Source organism: Gouania willdenowi, unplaced genomic scaffold, assembly GCF_900634775.1.
Source record: "Gouania willdenowi unplaced genomic scaffold, fGouWil2.1 scaffold_354_arrow_ctg1, whole genome shotgun sequence".
NCBI lineage: Eukaryota > Metazoa > Chordata > Actinopteri > Blenniiformes > Gobiesocidae > Gouania > Gouania willdenowi.
This window is the reverse complement of record NW_021145116.1, coordinates 468,138-487,126: the sequence shown is the minus strand read 5'-3', so window position 1 is coordinate 487,126 and position 18,989 is coordinate 468,138. Positions and strand designations below refer to the sequence as shown.

Sequence of the window (18,989 nt, the reverse complement as noted above, 5' to 3'; positions counted from 1 at the left end):
TATAGATGAACAAATAAGACAATAAACAACATTCTTATGGATTTATTCATTGATTTCAATGGCGTTGGGCCAGATATATACAGTTACAGTGCATAGATCATTAGTAATATCTACGTGTTATGGACTAAACCTCACTAACACACAGCCTTCATCCATATTTAGATCTACTGTATGTATGTGTGTGTGTGTGTGTGTGTGTGTGTGTGTCCTACATCCATCACTTCATCATTGAAAACACACGTTAATGCAGAACGTTAACTAACCTTAACTAACAGTAATCACCCCCCCATTTCAATATGTATATGACACCTATTTGATAACTGTTGGACCACAGGGATAGATGATAGACAGTATGTCAGGACTCTGATGGTCTCTCTGTAGGCATGTCTGCATGGGGCGTGTCTGCAGGAGGCGTGTCTGCAGGGGGCGTGTCTGCAGGGGGCGTGTCTGCAGGGGGGGCTTCGTCTAGTCCAAAAGTTTAGGTTTTCTTAAAGATCTGCTTGGAAACGACTCCTGCAGCTCTAAGTTCCTGCACAGAAACAAAACAAACACACATTTCTTTAGATTTATTATTGTTAGAACTCTGTTCTTGATATAAAATGTTTTTATGGTAATGTTTTCAGTCACTGCTTGCACAAACAAAATAACAGATTTCTCTTTGAATTGTACTTTTTCATTCATTTATCATAATATTCTGATTGTGTGATAATGTGTGATGATTTGATGAATTGATCATCATCTAAATACACAATATTTACCAGGACAACTTTATTCATTTATTTATTTGAAAGAAAACTATCTTTAATGTTTAAAACCACCCATTGTTACACCTTTATTACAGGATCATTGTGTTTCTCATCTATATCCACAAGGTGTCGCTGTTGATTTAAACTCAAACTGTTGGACTTTCTCCAGGTTGTTTCAAAGCTTTGATATTAAAACATATCTGATGTCTCTACTTTAAACATTGTAATATTTTATTAAGCCAACTCTGATCATGTTTAAAAATCTAGTTAATGTTTTTACAATTAGTATTTATTGATTTTTAAACTTTGTAAAATGTTTTCTGTCGTACTTTTTAATCACGTAAAACACATTGAATTTCCTTGTACATAAAATGTGCAATAAAAATAAATTAGCCTTATATATATATAAATATATATCAATCATCTTTAAATGTAACATGTTCTCTTACCAGATGAAGCTCATCTCCCTCCACCCAGTGACTCCATCCTCTGCCTTCAATCTCTCCTTTCTGCACACACACCAGTCGCTCTCCTTCCCATGTGATGGTGGTCTACATGGACACACACATTTTTAATTAAGAGGATGTGATGGAAAAAAATAAGACCTTTATCTGAAAATAAATCTTTCTCTCTAATGAGTTTAAAGGTGATCTGTAATTATCAGCCTATGTGTTCAGGGGGATCATGGGTAATAATCTCTGATCCTTTTCATAGTTATAATAGTTACATAATCCCATCAATATTAAATCTAGAAGTTGTGTAAAAATCTGTCTAACAGGAGGAGATTTCACATCAACTAAATTCTATTTTACACTTGTAATTTAAAGAAATGTTACAAAGCTTGTTCTTCAGTTATTTACTCACCATACATTTCCTGTCGTCCACTCCAGAAAGATCCTCCTCAAACTCTTTGCCCACATAGAAGTCCATGTTGTAGTTTTTGAAGGTGCTGAGGGTCTTGATAACAATGTGGTCCCCCTCGTGAACAATGTCTTTGTCGGGTTTCAGCAAAGTGGCGATTTTCCTGATGGCGACGTTCACATCTGTAATAGATTAAAAATGAGGGAAAATTCAGAACTTTTCTCCCTCATTAGAAGCTTGAAATATTTAAAGTATAGCAGCTTCAAAAAATGGTTAAGAATGTTTAAATCTTTGATGAAAAAAAATTAACAAATTGTCAGATGGAAACTCATGATTTTTTTTGGAACTGGTGATGCGTACATGGTTTATATGTGTTTAATATGATGACAGCAAACAGATAAAAAAAATTGTTATTTTGCAATAAAAAAAATACAATTGAAAATGTATTTAACACAATTTGTGCCTTGATGAAGAAAAACATATGTGGTTATATACAGTATATATATATATATATATATATATATATATATAATTATTTAATGAACTTTAACAATAAATCATATATATATGCTTTCTACTTTCTAACTTTACATTTTTCTAATATAATATGTACTATTATTGTACCACACATATGGTAAATGGTAAATGGACATGATTTATATAGAGCTTTATCACCACTGAAACAGTCTTAAAGCACTTTACATATCAGCTCATTCACCAGTGGGACAGGACTGACATGCAAGGCACTAGTCGACCACTGGGAGCAACTTAGGGTTCAGTGTCTTGCCCAAGGACACTTTGACAGATAGTCAGGTACTGGGATCGAACCCCCAACCTCTCCATCAGAAGACGACCCTCTACCACCTGAGCCACGGTCGCCCCAGAACACATATCTGTTCTCCATTTTTATAACAAGTAAAACAAAAACTATAAAACAACACAAGTCTTTGAACATGCGTTATTTAAAAGATGTTACAGTATAAAATTAAAAAAAACAATAGAAAATATGGGTGTAATTGTGTTATAATATAATAATGAATACATTTGGTAATCAAGCTGAGTGAGTGTATAGTGTTAGTCAAGAAGGTTTTAGGTTTAAATAATCCTGAGTGAGTCTATGTGGAGCTTGCATGTTCTCCCTATTGTTGTGTTTCCACTCCCATATTTTAAGTCATTTTAACAGTTGCACCACATGATCATTTTACAGAAGAGAATTAAGGCCACGGGAAAAAATAAAACAAGATCCAATATTGATTTTATTAGTATCACTGTGCTGAGAAAAAAAAAAAAACAAAAATATTGGACCAGCTTGGGTTTTGTTCAGTGGTATAATTTCACACTTTAAATAACAGAATAAATGAAATAAAAAACAAAACAAAACAAAGACAAGGTCCAATACTTATTATTTTATTATTATTAATATTATTGTTCTGAGATTAAAATCAGAATTTTGAGGGAAAAAAAAGTCAGAATTCTAAGCTTAAAGTCAGATATGGTATCTTTTTATGACTTTAAATGTTCTTTCTTTTTCTAACTGAATTAACTCTTATGTATTGTCCAAATGTTCATTTTCTCTTTGTTGCAGAACTAAAAACTATTCACCAATAATAACAGAATGTTTTAATGATGTTAGATTAGTTTTTATCAGATTCTTCACACTCACCCAGAGCCTTCAGGTACTCCTCAAAGTTATCACTGGAAATCATCTTCCAGTATCCGTTCAGATCCACCGGCATGTCTGCTGCTTCTGTAGGGGGCTCCTGGGCTTGGTGAGGAGCAGTTTGAGGGCCTCTGTTAGGACCCCTGGTAGAGCTGGAGTGTGAGGAAGGCGTCAAAAAACGGCCATTTTAACCCAACTCAGGTTAATCCGATTAAAATGCTCCACATTCATTTAGTTGATGGGAATAATCCCACGCACCTCCCACATTTAAACCACGTAACACATGCACAGAGATCACAATGTCAACACTGTGTGTGTGTGAGATTAGGAGAAATCCCAACATAATGAACACAGTGTTATTCACAGTGTAAAATCCATTAATAATCCATTCATCGTCTTCTATGAATGGTTCAGTTTTGTAAAAAAAAAAGTTTCATCCATATTTATCCTCAACATTATAAAGGAAACTGGACGATATTTTGAGATCCAAGATGTTTTCTATTGTGGCGATACAGAAAATTATAATATTGCCTTTATCAAAATAGAAATATATATTTAAATATCCTTTTTACACAATACTTGTTTTAGGAGTGCGTATTAGAGCTACATTAAAATATAAAGAAATCTGAGCACTACGAGATTAAAGTTTTATGAAATTAAAGCTGTAATATTTCAAGGATAAATTGTATTAAAGTCGTAAAATTTTGAGAATGAAGTCATAATTTCATGAGATCATTATTTAATTTAATCTCAAGATGTTGTGATCCAGTGTTAATTTTGATCACATTTTTTATTTTGAATTATCTCAAACTTTAAAATATTATAAATATGTTAAACATGTATATATATACTGTATGAGCAGTGGTTCATTATAAGCAACCAAACGCACATACATTACACACGTAAGTAAACACACATTTTATTTGAGAAGTGACAGAATGAAGCAAAGATTAAATCTTCTTTATAGTGTCCAAAAACTAAAGCAAAATAAGAAACATTAAAAAAGTTCTAGCTTTTATTGTTTGTGACAAAAAATAGAGAAAGAAAAAAAAAGTATTTGCTTTAACCAAACGTAATGAAGTAAAACTGTCCAACACTTACTGCAAAAAAATGAAATATTAAAGAGGTGAAAAATCAATATTAAGTTTGTGTGTATGAGTATTTTATTTACTTACTTTAATATCTTTTTACTGGTTTTAAAACCAAGTAAAATAAGTCAAGATTTTTTTTTGTTTTTTGCAGCAAAAAAGGAGAAAAAAACGACAGCCGAGCAAAAATAATGTTGCTATAATTCAGACTTCAGCGACTGTAAGTGACCTGATGTTTAAATATGAAACATTTGACACTGAGGCGTTAATGAGGATCATTATGTGCAACAGTTGAAGATAATGAATCACAGCAGGAGAAAGTAAATATGACAGAAAAAACATGAATCATTGTGTAAATGAAACTCAACAATATTTGCAGATGTTTATATCAAACATCATTTTTTATGTTAAACTGTTGGAAAAACTGAAAATTCTTACAACTTCCTCAAATTATTTTGTAATATTTCCTTTAATTAAATAGAAATTGGTACAAAATCTATGAAATGTAAAGTGTAGATCCTGTTGAGATGAATATATTGTCATATTGTGTATTTTATGTATGCGTAGAAGTGTAAACTATGACACAATAATGTAGAAATGACTCATTTTCTTACATAAAATCTGTGGCCCACTAGAGATCACACTGGTGTGTATTTGGCCCCTGGGCCATGAGTTTGACACCCTGTTCTAAAGGTTGTCTGAGTGAAATGCTTTTAGATGGTCCACACTGGGTCTGTCACTGCTCTCTGTGTACAGCTTGTGCTGCTGAATGTAATCTATTACACAGTCAGGGAGAACATATTTCACGCTCAGACCTCGTCTCAGAGCACGACGGACCTCAGTGGCACTGATTTCATTCCTCATCCACTCCGTGAGCAGGAAAATGTTGTGTTTGTGACGGGACAGAATGTCTGAGTCATGGATGGATCTCTCAGGGTGGAGGTTCCCTCTGCTCACACAGATCAGCCCAAAGTGTCCAAGCAGCTCCTCCACGTGCTCCTCCAGCCACAGACCAGGAACGTTAAAGCTTTCCAGGAAATCTGCCCCACACACAAGTTTCATCTGAGGAGATGAACCTGAGGAACATCACCACACTTTTATTACTATCAAAGGACAACCAAAACTACTTTGATTTTCATCAAAAGAAGATCTAAAAATAAAGACATTTAATATCTATTTAGTAAAAAACATATTTCATTTAAAGGCATTATCAACATTTATTAAAATAACCACTTTGAGCATTAATATGAAGAACAAAAGGTTTTTGTTGTCATTTTTGTATATTCTTGTTTTATGTTTTGAGATGTTTTGTGCATTTTACTTTCATTTTATGTGTTTTGGAGGCAATTTGTCTAACTTTGTCTTTTTGTATCTTCATAGAATTATTATGTATATTGTTCCATCATTTTGTCTGTTTTTTACCCTTTTTGTGTGTTTTTGTAACTGATTGGTATCTGTATAGAATCAATGTGTCTGTTTTTGTTGCTTTTTTGGAGTCATTTAGTGTATTTTTGTTATTATTTCATATCTATTTGTACCATTTCGTTTGTTGTTAATTATTATAATGGGAATCTAGTTGAAATACGGGATTTATAGATGGGGTGGGATTAAATAAAGTCCATTTATGAGCAAATGTAAGGTATTCTTAAAGATCTTTGTTGAAGTTAACAGTAATATTTTCACACTACTTACCACTGATCACAGTTGGTTTTCCACTGGAGTCGTTGTGTGTTCTTGTCTTATAATCATTAAGAATATGATTGTAATGATGCCTGGATAACAAGAAAAAGAGGAAAAATGAACTGTTTGTTCCACGTATGCATTTATAATATACAGTGAGTAATGAATATTAAAGTTACAGCAGGTAGACGTAGTGGTGACAGACTTAAATGATGAGTTTCATCTCATAGATTATATAATACATGTAACTGGTTAGAAAAATGCATGTGTTTGACACGTCATAAAGTGTCTGAGTGTATATACAGTATTCTATTAGTCATAGAGCTAAATACATATTTCTGTCTCTTCTATTTAAATCCCTCAATCTTTGTCATCCAAGGCCAGTCTTTAATAAGCACCATAATCTCATTTCTTTTACATTTATTACCTCATCACCTCGATTCCATTTCATGAAAAAGCTCAAATTGATATTGTCTTGGTTGTACAGTAAAATATATAAATTAATCTCAGGGAAGAAGCACTTAAAGATAGAATAATGAAGGATTGGTGGAAGAGTTAATGTTATTAAAAATGATTCTGTGGTAAAAACTAGTACCATTTCTTTAAACATTGAACCCTGGATGACATCATGTTCGTGTTAATTCATGCATCGTTTCCCATGTAGTGATTTACAGTTGAGCTAATATAAATGATCTGAAGACATCTTTTAGTGTAAAACATTATAAGATATGATTTCTACACTTTGTTACACAGAGTGAAGAACATTACATGTCTCATACTGTACTTTCTACCTCATGGCGACCAGTGTTTGTGTCCAGTCTGACTGCTGACTCTCCCATTCATCAACCCTGACCCAGCTGGAGCTCTGCAGGGCCAGCTTTGCCATAGCGACGCGATGCTCAGCCAGGACCAATCCCTGCTTTCCATAAGCATCACTTACTGGTGACACAATGCCACCCACCACCTGGTAGACGCCTGAGGGAGGAGGAGAATCATTCAGCTCTAACTGGTCATTACAGCCAGTAAATAGAAGCTTTTAATGGTTCCTCACAGAAGACAAATACATCTACAGTTAATGAGTGTTTTTTATGATGAAATATGTTTTTAACCTATTACTGTTTGTGTTAATGTAGAAGCTAAAGAACATCTGAGTGAATAAATATTAGAAAACAGACATTTTTATTACGGCATTTGGCTTAAGTTTGTGTGGCCTCTGAAGTAAAAATAAGAACAATAATGAGAAACAAATGACACAAATACAAAAAATGAAAAAAGACAAAACAACTAAATACAAGAAAAAAAAACCAGACAAAATAAGAGAAAAAAACAAAACAAAACAAAATCACTCCAAAAAAAAAAATCCATTAAAATGACAAGAAAATAAAGAAAACTACATACAAAAATAAAACAAGAGAAAAACATACAAAACAACAACACTTTTTGTTCTCTTGTGTTTTAATGTTCAGATTAATTATTATTTTGGTCAAAAACACACAAAACTAAATAAAAACACAACATAAGAGAAAAATATACAAAAATGTAAAAAAAACCCCCCTAAAAACATACAAAATGAGAATAATGAGAAAATGATTTCAAAAACACAAAATTACAAAAAAATACACAAAATTACATAAAACATAAATATACAAAACAACAGTAACACGTAAACTATTTCTTGGTTTTTTACTGTATTAATGCTCAGATTGGTCATTATTTTAAATGCTGACATTAATGTTGATAATGTGGCCCATCAGTAATAAACGTTGCTTATCTCTATAATTCATATTTAATACGACACATTTCCTTTGTCATAAGTGCTCTGAAAGGACTTTGTTATAATTTGTGCTACATAAATAAAGTTGAATTGAATGTAAACTGGTTATGAGACCATAATCAGCAGAATAAGAACAGCTTACAGTCATTTTAATGGTAGTCAGCTGAGGGCTCAGAGAGAAACTAAGAGCATTAATGCTGATGCTCACTACAACACAGCTCTGTGTGCACAGTCATGTTACAATAACGTCCTGGTGATCATGTGATTATTAACCAGCTTTAGGATGATCAACGTCACATGTTCAGACAACAGGACATTGTTCCACTGGCATGTGTTGGTCACAGAGAACTAAATTATTCATTAAGTAGTTTAATTAAGTCATTCATTAAGTCATTCATTACGTAGTTTAATTAAGTCATTCATTACGTAGTTTAATTAAGTCATTCATTACGTAGTTTAATTAAGTCATTCATTAAGTCATTATTAAGTAGTTTAATTAAGTCATTCATTAAGTCATTCATTAAGTCATTCATTAAGTCATTCATTGTCATTCATTAAGTCATTCAATACGTAGTTTAATTAAGTCATTCATTAAGTCATTCATTAAGTCATTCATTAAGTCATTCATTAAGTCATTTATTAAGTCATTCATTAAGTCATTCATTAAGTCATTCATTAAGTCATTCATTAAGTAGTTTAATTAAGTTATTCATTAAGTAATTCATTTAGTAGTTTAATTAAGTCATTCATAAAGTAGTTTAATTAAGTCATTTATTAAGTCATTCATTAAGTAGTGTAATTAAGTCATTCATTAAGTCATTTATTAAGTCATTCATTAAGTAGTTTAATTAAGTTATTCATTAAGTCATTCATTTAGTAGTTTAATTAAGTCATTCATAAAGTAGTTTAATTAAGTCATTTATTAAGTCATTCATTAAGTAGTGTAATTAAGTCATTTATTAAGTCATTCATTAAGTCATTCATTTAGTAGTTTAATTAAGTCATTCATAAAGTAGTTTAATTAAGTCATTTATTAAGTCATTCATTAAGTAGTGTAATTAAGTCATTCATTAAGTCATTTATTAAGTCATTCATTAAGTCATTCATTAAGTCATTCATTAAGTCATTCATTAAGTCATTCATTAAGTAGTGTAATTAAGTCATTCATTAAGTTGTTTAATTAAGTTATTCATTAAGTCATTCATTGAGTAGTTTAATTAAGTCATTCATTAAGTAATTCATTAAGTAGTTTAATTAAGTTATTCATTAAGTCATTTATTAAGTCATTCATTAAGTAGTTTAATTAAGTCATTCATTAAGTAATTCATTAAGTAGTTTAATTAAGTTATTCATTAAGTCATTTATTAAGTCATTCATTAAGTAGTTTAATTAAGTTATTCATTAAGTCATTCATTAAGTCATTCATTGAGTAGTTTAATTAAGTCATTCATTAAGTAATTCATTAAGTAGTTTAATTAAGTTATTCATTAAGTCATTTATTAAGTCATTCATTAAGTAGTTTAATTAAGTCATTTATTAAGTCATTCGTTAAGTAGTTTAATTAAGTCATTCATTAAGTAGTTTAATTAAGTCATTCATTAAGTCATTTATTAAGTAGTTTAATTAAGTCATTCATTAAGTAGTTTAATTAAGTCATTCATTAAGTAGTTTAATTAAGTTATTCATTAAGTCATTTATTAAGTAGTTTAATTAAGTCATTCATTAAGTAGTTTAATTAAGTTATTCATTAAGTCATTCATTTAGTAGTTTAATTAAGTCATTCATTAAGTCATTCATTAAGTCATTCATTAAGTCATTCATTAGGTAGTTTAATTAAGTCATTCATTAAGTAGTTTAATTAAGTTATTCATTAAGTCATTCATTAAGTAGTTTAATTAAGTCATTCATTAAGTCATTCATTAAGTCGTTTATTAAGTAGTTTAATCAAGTCATTCATTAAGTCATTCATTAAGTCATTCATTAAGTAATTTATTAAGTCATTCATTAAGTCATTATTAAGTAGTTTAATTAAGTCATTCATTAAGTCATTTGTTAAGTCATTCATTAAGTCATTCATTAAGTCATTCATTAAGTAGTTTAATTAAGTCATTCATTAAGTAGTTTAATTAAGTCATTCATTAAGTAGTTTAATTAAGTCATTCATTAAGTCATTTATTAAGTCGTTTAATTAAGTCATTCATTAAGTCATTCGTTAAGTAGTTTAATTAAGTCATTTATTAAGTAATTCATTAAGTCATTCATTAAGTCATTCATTAAGTCATTCATTAAGTAGTTTAATTAAGTCATTCATTAAGTCATTCATTAAGTAGTTTAATTAAGTCATTCATTAAGTCATTTATTAAGTCATTCATTAAGTAGTTTAATTAAGTCATTCATTAAGTCATTATTAAGTCATTTATTAAGTAGTTTAATTAAGTCATTCATTAAGTCATTATTAAGTCATTCATTAAGTCATTTATTAAGTAGTTTAATTAAGTCATTTATTAAGTCATTTATTAAATCATTCATTAAGTCATTAAGTTGTTTATTAAGTCATTTATTAGGCAGTTTAATTAAGTCATTCATTAAGTCATTTATTAAGTAGTTTAATTAAGTCATTCATTAAGTCATTATTAAGTCATTCATTAAGTCATTTATTAAGTAGTTTAATTAAGTCATTTATTAAGTCATTTATTAAATCATTCATTAAGTCATTAAGTTGTTTATTAAGTCATTTATTAGGCAGTTTAATTAAGTCATTCATTAAGTCGTTTATTAAGTAGTTTAATTAAGTCATTCATTAAGTCATTCGTTAAGTCATTCATTAAGTAGTTTAATTAAGTCATTCATTAAGTCATTTATTAAGTAATTTATTAAGTCATTTATTAAGTCATTCATTAAGTCATTTATTAAGTCATTCATTAAGTCCTTCATTAAGTAATTTATTAAGTCATTCATTAAGTCATTTATTAAGTCATTTATTAAGTCGTTTATTAAGTAGTTTAATTAAGTCATTCATTAAGTCATTTATTAAGTCGTTTATTAAGTAGTTTAATTAAGTCATTCATTAAGTCATTTATTAAGTCATTTATTAAGTCATTCATTAAGTCATTTATTAAGTAGTTTAATTAAGTAATTTATTAAGTCATTTATTAAATCATTCATTAAGTCATTAAGTTGTTTATTAAGTCATTTTTTAGGCAGTTTAATTAAGTCATTTATTAAGTCATTCATTAAGTAGTTTAATTAAGTCATTTATTAAGTAGTTTAATTAAGTCATTCATTAAGTAGTTTAATTAAGTCATTCATTAAGTAGTTTAATTAAGTCATTCATTAAGTCATTTATTAAGTCATTAAGTTGTTTATTAAGTCATTTTTTAGGCAGTTTAATTAAGTCATTTATTAAGTCATTCATTAAGTAGTTTAATTAAGTCATTCATTAAGTAATTATTAAGTAGTTTAATTAAGTCATTTATTAAGTAGTTTAATTAAGTCATTCATTAAGTAATTTATTAAGTCATTAAGTTGTTTATTAAGTCATTTATTAGGCAGTTTAATTAAGTAATCAATTAAGTCATTCATTAAGTAATTTAATTAAAAGAAAAACCTGTTGTGTTTTACGTTTTCATCTGAGTCAGCAGAAACTTTAGGTTTAACATTAAAAATGTTTTGACAAATGAGCTGAAAAACCTCAGTTTCTACATAACACATAAGAAAAGTTTTCATTAATATTAAATATTAATCCAATATCAGCAAAAAGATGAATATCAGATCATATCAGCCTGCAAACCAAATATACTATCTAATGTTTTTAATGGATTTATTGAGGTTATGTTCCAGGCTCTACTGTTATTATTTATTGATTTTAATGATCTATAATTGTATAATTCTTATGTTTAAGGTTGAAATGTCTACAACTCGTTGGTTAATAATAAATGGGTCAGTTCTCATATCTACTGCTTGTAATATAGCTAATATTCCACTCTACACAATAAGTAATAAAAGTACGTATGATTTGTGCTGATATCGTATCGATTCCAACCAACACTCAAGACGGCAGTATCGGTATCGTATTGGAAGTGACACCCCTAGTTAATATACAGTAACTCAGTGAGTGTAGCGTGAAATGATAGTTTTTCAGACATTTTTACAAAATCTGTCCTTTATGTACAATATAGTTTTAATGCAAAATGTTTGAAATTCATATTAAATTTATATCAGATCATCAGACATTCTATTAATAAAAGTACGGAATCATCAATTCATTTGTTAAAAATAAAATATGAGCTAAGTTTGGTTGGTACATAGTTTATTTATTTATTTATTTCAAGCAATTTCATACAAACTGAAAAGCTATGGTAGTATGTGTACACACACATATTTCCATCTGTAGCCTACATGGCTAATATACATGATATATGTTAACATATATACTGTAGGTCAGACGTATAGGTAACGTTTATCACGTTTGATCAGAGGGTCACATGATCAACATTTATATCAGCATTAGAATAATGAATGATCTGAGCATTAATACAGGAAAGAGCAAAGAGTTTTTATCGTTATTTTGTGTGTTTTTCTGTCATTCTGTGTATGTTTGTTGTTGTCTTGCTCATCCTTTAGTGTATATTTACTGTAAAATTTATTGTTTTGGAGTATTTTTTGTGTATTTTTGTTGTTGTTTTGCTTGTTTGTTAGTACTCTGGGTTATTTTTTGTGTTTTTCTTGTCTTTTTGTGTACTTTTGTTGTGATTTTCTGCCATTTTGTATATTTTTTGGAGTAATTTTGAGTATTACTGTTGTTGTTTTGTTCATTTTTGTAGTAGTTTTGTGTGTTTTTGGAGTATTTTCTATGTATTTTCCTACAATGTTGTAATGATTTGTATTTTTTAATGTATTCTTTCTCTTGTTTTGTGTATTTTTCTGTCATTTTGTACATTTACTTTGAGGGCCGCATAAAATTACACCAAGGGCCGCATGTGGTCCCCGGACCACCAGTTGCCTACTTTAGATAAAGAAATACACTGGCAGTGGTTAAACTATAACCACCTGCAACAGAATCACATATTTATTTTATCATTAGGTAATTATAAAGAGATCTTAAGAAAACAACAGTGACAATGAATAGTGAAACTATTAGAGCTGAGCACTGACATGAATCTGACGATACGATTCATGATTTGCATGTCACAATAGGATCAGTAATTATGCATTTTTAACTTGTGAGAACAAGTAAATGGTAACTAACTGTGGTATGTTAATCAAACTGTCAAATGACATTTTTTGACTTTTGTTTTGCAGATTGTGATTCTGTTTTTAAATTCTCTAAAATAAAGATCAATCACTTTCTAAGCTAAAAGTCATAGAGTGAGGTCTAACAAGGTCTGATGGTGCGTTCACTGACACCTAGTGACTGGGCGTTTACATGCTATGCAGATGTCAGTGCACTTAAATGGTATTTTTTGTTAAAAAACATTAATATGGACATTTTTTGGATCGATACGATAATTACGCAGTGAAATATTGTGATATATCGCTCAATCTATTTTTTCTTAATAACTAGTCATGGTATCTGATTCCTACCTGTGCTTTGCATGTGGTCTTTAGCCAGTTCAAACAGCCTCATGTGCTGGTTGGTGATTGGATTAAAAGAGCCACAAGCCAACAAAACAAGAGGAATACGGCGAGCGGCCATCTTGGTTCACCTCGTTGTAACACAGCCCAAAAAATACTGGAAATAAAACAGTGAAAAGAAGACGTTATTTATCCAAAAATTACATGTGAGTCACAGAAAAACATAAACTGGAGGTTAGAAAGGAAGTAGTGCCTGTTAATAATACACCTGTTAGGGTTACTAGTCTGATAGTGATAGTTAGTGATGGTGATGGTGGAGCCTCCTGTGATGGCTGCAGATAAAAAAGCTACTGTAAACAAGATGTTTCCACTTTTAGGTAATTTTAATTAGGTCAACAAAAAAAGTAACAGCAGGAGAAGTGATGCTGTGTGTGTGTGTGTGTGTGTGTGTGTGTGTGAAGGACCAGAGGGAAATTAAAAGAAGCTACAGTCTATCTTCATCCATCCACCCACTCTAGAACACGTTACAGTCTGACTACTGTAGTTCTACTAGTGTGTGTCTATGTGGAGTTGGAGAGTTTCAGTTACAATAAAGAGGTAGAAAATACACTAAAACTGTAGTTTTACTATGTGCGAATACATTAAAGCAGCAACTGGTGGCCCAGGGGTGACATGATGAGACAAAATAACACAAAATAAATTACCCCAAAAACACTAAATGACAATATATTTACACAGTACAACAAAAACACACAAAACGGGAGATAAATACACAATACAACCACAAAATAACACAATATAGAAGAAAAATATACAAAATGACATTAATTTACAACAAAAAAAAAAACAACCCAAAACTCAAAATACCATCAAATGCATTCAGGACAACAAGTAAAATGCAGATAATGAGTGAATTATTGATAATGCATCAGATAATCACTCCACTGTGATAATAACAGATGATCATCAAAAGCAAGAATTTAACCCCAAGTCAAGTCATGGAGTTTTATCACATCATCAACTTTAAACATTTTGATTAATGACTTAAAACATTTTTAGAGCCGTGGTTCTCAAACTGAGGGTCATGAGACACTGGGAGGTGGTCCCCAGATGCCTTTAAAAACTAAGAATATCTTTTAACAATTTCAGCACATTTTTGCTGATTTTTACCCTTTTTCTACAACTCCACCAAACTCACCATATTTAAACCTATTTTCATCACTTTTTCTTTCCAAATTTTTGCTCCTTTTAATGGATTTTTGCTACATTGTCACTTTTAATCTCTTTTCACTATATTTCATGGATATTTTTTCCAATTTAACCACATTCATCATTTGTCATTCCCATTATTTACCAGTTTAACCTAACTGTTCCTATTTTATTATAATAATAATATGATCATGTCTGTGTTAAACCACACAGATCCATGGTCACCTTTATTTTAGGGTGAAAAGGTTCAGAACCACTACTTTATTAATATTAATAAGGCTCACATTTTCCACGATTATATCACATGAGTCATTTTTAATCTCAAATTATTATAAGGACTCTCAATTTTTTCAAATATTTCCACAGAATTTCCCCGAATTAGATAAAAACGGGTCACAATGGGCATTATCGGGCAAGATTTGCATAAATATTGTGATGGAAATAAAAAAAGAAATAGTTATACAGAACTACAATATAACTAAAACAAAATACATTTGAATAGATTTAGAGTAATTTTAAAGATTTTCTGAAAACATCAGTCATGGTACAGTCACACCAGTGTAAGTAGTTTAGTAAGTAACATAAATGTATTTTTTAAAAAGTGAGCACAAATACTTAGTTACTACATATTTGGATTTTTTTATGCATTTAAACTTTTTTAACTGAAAAACGCAGTTAGAGAATATTTAGGTGTCACGTCATTGACCCACATGTGAAATATATTATTCATTTTTATTATCATTATCATTGTGCAAATCAATGATTTGCAGTAATTGACTGATTGAATGGTACATTACACTTTTAGATTGTATTTTATGCTAATATACACAGTAAAAAGCCCAAAACTAGACAATGATGCAATATTACCAGTTTAATATGATTACATAGGTAAACATGTGCTTAACCAATCACTTCATACTAAAATATCTCATCCATTCACAATTACAAATTAGATTTGAGAGGATTTTTGATAAGAAGTCCTAATAAATGAACAGAAAATGTCATTAAACATAACATCAGTATTTTAATAACTAAGCCAACTGTTCAATATGCATATGTTCTTATGTTTTCCTATAAAATATACATGACGGATGAATCTCAATGAAACATTTTAGTCTAATGCAGTGGTTCCCAAACTGGGGTACGTGTACCCCTAGGGGTACTTGAACACCTCTCATTGGGTACACAGAAACATTTGTCAGTTTATTATAGATTTTTTTCTCATCCATCAATAATAATAACTCTGTAAAATAAACCAAAAGGTGAAGTTCAAATTCTGAAACAAAACATCAGAAATAAATAGAGATGTAACGATTAATCGTAAGGCAGTTAAAAATCGATTCATAGGTATCACGATTCACATCGATACTGTGAAAATGGAATCGCAGTACTTTTTTTTAACCAGCAGAGGGCGCTATCAAGAAGTGTTGGCGGCAGGCGGAATCTGCTAATACTTTCTTTCTGGCCGCCTTCTACTCTTAAACATGTTCATAAATGATTCCTTACCCCTTTAGCACCAAAAAATATCTGTAATATTACGTGAATATCTGTAAAAGTCATGATTTTCAATTACCTCTGTCTACTAGCATAGCATATCTTCTTCACAGGAAGATATCTGCATGCCAACCGATCACTGGGTTACCAGCGCCCTCTGCTGGTCCAAACAAATATCTGATGTAAATACAGTAAAATGACAGTTAAAGTCCAATTGTTAAGGCACAAAATACATTTTCAGTTGCACTTTTAAAAACAACTATTATGCAGTTTTGCATTGTTTACTATAGAACCAAAATTTAAATGAATAGGCTTCTTCTTCATTTGTTTATTCCTTTATTTATTTCATTCAAGATTTATTTTTAGTTAAATTGCATTGTTTTGAATAGTTTATCAAAGGATTCTTTTGACAATGAAAAATAAAAGGAAAACAGTACAGTATTTTTATAGTTTTTTTCCCCCAAAAAATAAAGGAATATTTTTCAGTCATTATTTGTCTCCAGTCCCATTTTGTAAAATAAATCATGAGAGAACTGTATCGTGAACCCAGTATCGTGAATCGAATCGTATCGGGAGTTGAGTGAATCGTTACACCCCTAGAAATAAATGAATAAAAAGGCTTAAATTCAAGGTTAACGTTGGACGAGACGAGAGACAGGAAAGAGTTTAGACACAAATAAATAATAAATAACATGAGCTAAGAAATAAAGGCTAAAGGTTACATGGGCTAAAAAGTTTGGAATACACGCATGCACACACACACACAGAGAGTAAATAAGTGAATGAAAGTATTTAAGGCAGTTGTTCACAACCCTTTTTGTATAGTGACCCCATTTTGATATATGTATAAATATTAGGGATGTAACGATTAATCGTAAGGCAGTTAAAAATCGATTCATAGGTACCACGGTTCACATCGATGCTCTGAAAATTGAATCGCAGTACTTTTTTTAAACAGCAGAGGGCGCTATATATTAATCCTTCCAGAAGCGGACGTGACGGGCGAAATCTGCTACTATTTTCTTTCTGGCCGCCATTTACTGTTAAACATGCTCATAAATGATTCTTTACTCCTTTAGCACCGAAAGAATATCTGTAATATTACGTGAATATCTGTAAAAGTCACGTTTTATTATTAACTCTGTCTGCTAGCATAGCTTCTCTTCTTCACTGGTGGAATATCTGCATGCCAACCGACCCACTGGGTTACCTAGCGCCCTCTGCTGGTCTAAACAAATATCTGACGTAAATACAGTAAAATGACTGGGTTTTTTTTGTTTTTTATTTTTTAAAAGTCCAATTGTTAAGGCACAAAATACATTTTTAGTTGCACTTTTAAAAAGAAAAAGAACTATTACGCAGTTTTGAATTGTTTATTATAGAACCAGAATTTAAATTAATAGGCTTCTTCATTTGTATTATTCCTTTATTTATTTCATTCAAGATGTATTTTTAGTTAAATTGCATCATTTTGAATAGTTTATCAAGGGATTCTTTTGACAATGAAAAATAAAAGGAAAATAGTACAGTATTTTCCCCAAAAAAATAAAAGAATATTTTTCAGTCATTTGTCAACATTCCCATTTTGTAAAATAAATCGTGAGAAAATCGTATCGTGAACCCAGTATCGTGAATCGAATCGTATCGGGAGTTGAGTGAATCGTTACATCCCTAATAAATATATATACATATATATTTGCATTTTAGTTGAAATATATTTATATTTCACAAAGTGAAAGTATAGAAAAAAATACTAAACTGTGTGTTATTTTAATAAAAAAAAGAAGAATATTAAACATAGATTAAAAATCTATTTTAAAATTTGGAAAAATGTACAAACGCAAACAAAAAAAGTGACAAAAAATTAAGGAAAGAAAGGAGAAAAACACAGAAACAAACAAAACACTTCGTTCGTTGCTGTATTAATGCTAAGATTGGTCATTATTCTAAAAGTTGACCATCTCTTATATAGAAGTACATGTTTAATGCAGATAAATGTAAATACAAAAAAAAAAAAAAAAAAATTAAATTAAATTAAAAATAAAAAAAACACTCAAACATAGTTGTTAAAAATCCACATATTAGGAATGATATTAAGTTAAAAAAAAGTTACATAATTAAGAATAAGGTTAAAATGAAAGTAAATAACTCATGTAATAATACAAACAATAACACGTAACATTTCATAAAGTCAAAGGCTCTAAATGTGTGTTATAACTAACTATTTATTTCCTGTATTATTATTTTTTATTATATTTTTCCTCTTTTCAGCTTGTGACATTGACTTACACTTAGCATGTTAGCATGCTAGCTTAGAAGGCTAAACACGACTATAAGAACGTGTAGCTTCTATAAATAACATACAGCTTTAAATGATGTTCTGTACATTTATTTACAAAGCATAACGTATCGTGTTTTATAGTACAGAAATAATTTAAATACCTTTTTCTCACATTGTCGACACCCGGTCAATGTGTTACAGTGATTGTCTTCCCCCTCTTGGTAGAACAGCTGCTGGAAGGTTCCGCACTAACATCTACGCTCAACTCTGCCCCCTGTCTGTGGTTTATGTAATAACACAGAGCTCTCCATGGTACTGAAACAACACAATGCAATATGTATGTATGTATGTATGTATGTATGTATGTATGTATGTATGTATGTATGTATGTATGTATGTATTAATATCAACATTAACATTAACATTAATAATATTAATATTATTATTGATAATAATAATAATAACAATAATAATAATAATAATAATAATAATAATAATAATTATTATTATTATTATATATTTTTGCAGTGTCTTTTTTTTAAATACCAAAGGCATAAATAGTACACACAAATTATGTCTACTCTTTTATTCTTCAAATCATCACTTTGAGAGGATTATTGTT

At 30.0% G+C, this 18,989-nt stretch overlaps 2 protein-coding genes across 3 annotated transcripts; both read right to left on the bottom strand.

Moving 5' to 3' along the window:
• Positions 1-323: 323 nt before the first annotated feature.
• rbp1.1 (retinol binding protein 1, cellular, tandem duplicate 1) lies at positions 324-5,302 on the bottom strand. The gene is made up of 5 exons (XM_028441966.1): positions 5,171-5,302; positions 3,271-3,419; positions 1,611-1,789; positions 1,196-1,297; positions 324-529 (listed from the first exon to the last, which is right to left on the bottom strand). Exons 2-5 carry the CDS (start codon positions 3,341-3,343, stop codon positions 479-481), a joined length of 405 nt encoding a protein of 134 aa, XP_028297767.1. The 5' UTR covers positions 3,344-3,419; positions 5,171-5,302; the 3' UTR covers positions 324-478.
• Positions 4,919-18,621, bottom strand: nmnat3 (nicotinamide nucleotide adenylyltransferase 3). 2 transcript variants are annotated; one of them, XM_028441964.1, is made up of 6 exons: positions 18,529-18,587; positions 16,166-16,263; positions 13,393-13,540; positions 6,827-7,010; positions 6,048-6,127; positions 4,919-5,431 (listed from the first exon to the last, which is right to left on the bottom strand). In XM_028441964.1, the coding sequence occupies exons 3-6, from the start codon at positions 13,502-13,504 to the stop codon at positions 5,043-5,045; spliced, it is 765 nt and encodes a 254-aa protein (XP_028297765.1). In that variant the 5' UTR covers positions 13,505-13,540; positions 16,166-16,263; positions 18,529-18,587; the 3' UTR covers positions 4,919-5,042. The 2 variants fall into 2 exon arrangements, with proteins under 2 accessions (XP_028297765.1, XP_028297764.1); XM_028441963.1 differs by lacking the exon at positions 16,166-16,263 and having other exon boundaries at positions 18,529-18,621.
• Between the last annotated feature and the right edge of the window lie 368 nt (positions 18,622-18,989).

Bases quoted from the DNA above. Each gene is read 5' to 3' on its own strand.
- rbp1.1 (XM_028441966.1), bottom strand. From the start codon at position 3,343: ATGCCGGTGGATCTGAACGGATACTGGAAGATGATTTCCAGTGATAAC. The intron at 1,790-3,270 runs GTGAGTGTGAAG...AATCTATTACAG, and splicing joins GGAGTACCTGAAGGCTCTGG to ATGTGAACGTCGCCATCAGG. The intron at 1,298-1,610 runs GTGAGTAAATAA...GTGTCCATGTAG, and splicing joins TGGACGACAGGAAATGTATG to ACCACCATCACATGGGAAGG.
- nmnat3 (XM_028441963.1), bottom strand. From the start codon at position 13,504: ATGGCCGCTCGCCGTATTCCTCTTGTTTTGTTGGCTTGTGGCTCTTTT. The intron at 7,011-13,392 runs GTAGGAATCAGA...CTCCTCCCTCAG, and splicing joins AGACCACATGCAAAGCACAG to GCGTCTACCAGGTGGTGGGT. The intron at 6,128-6,826 runs GTAGAAAGTACA...CTTGTTATCCAG, and splicing joins CAAACACTGGTCGCCATGAG to GCATCATTACAATCATATTC.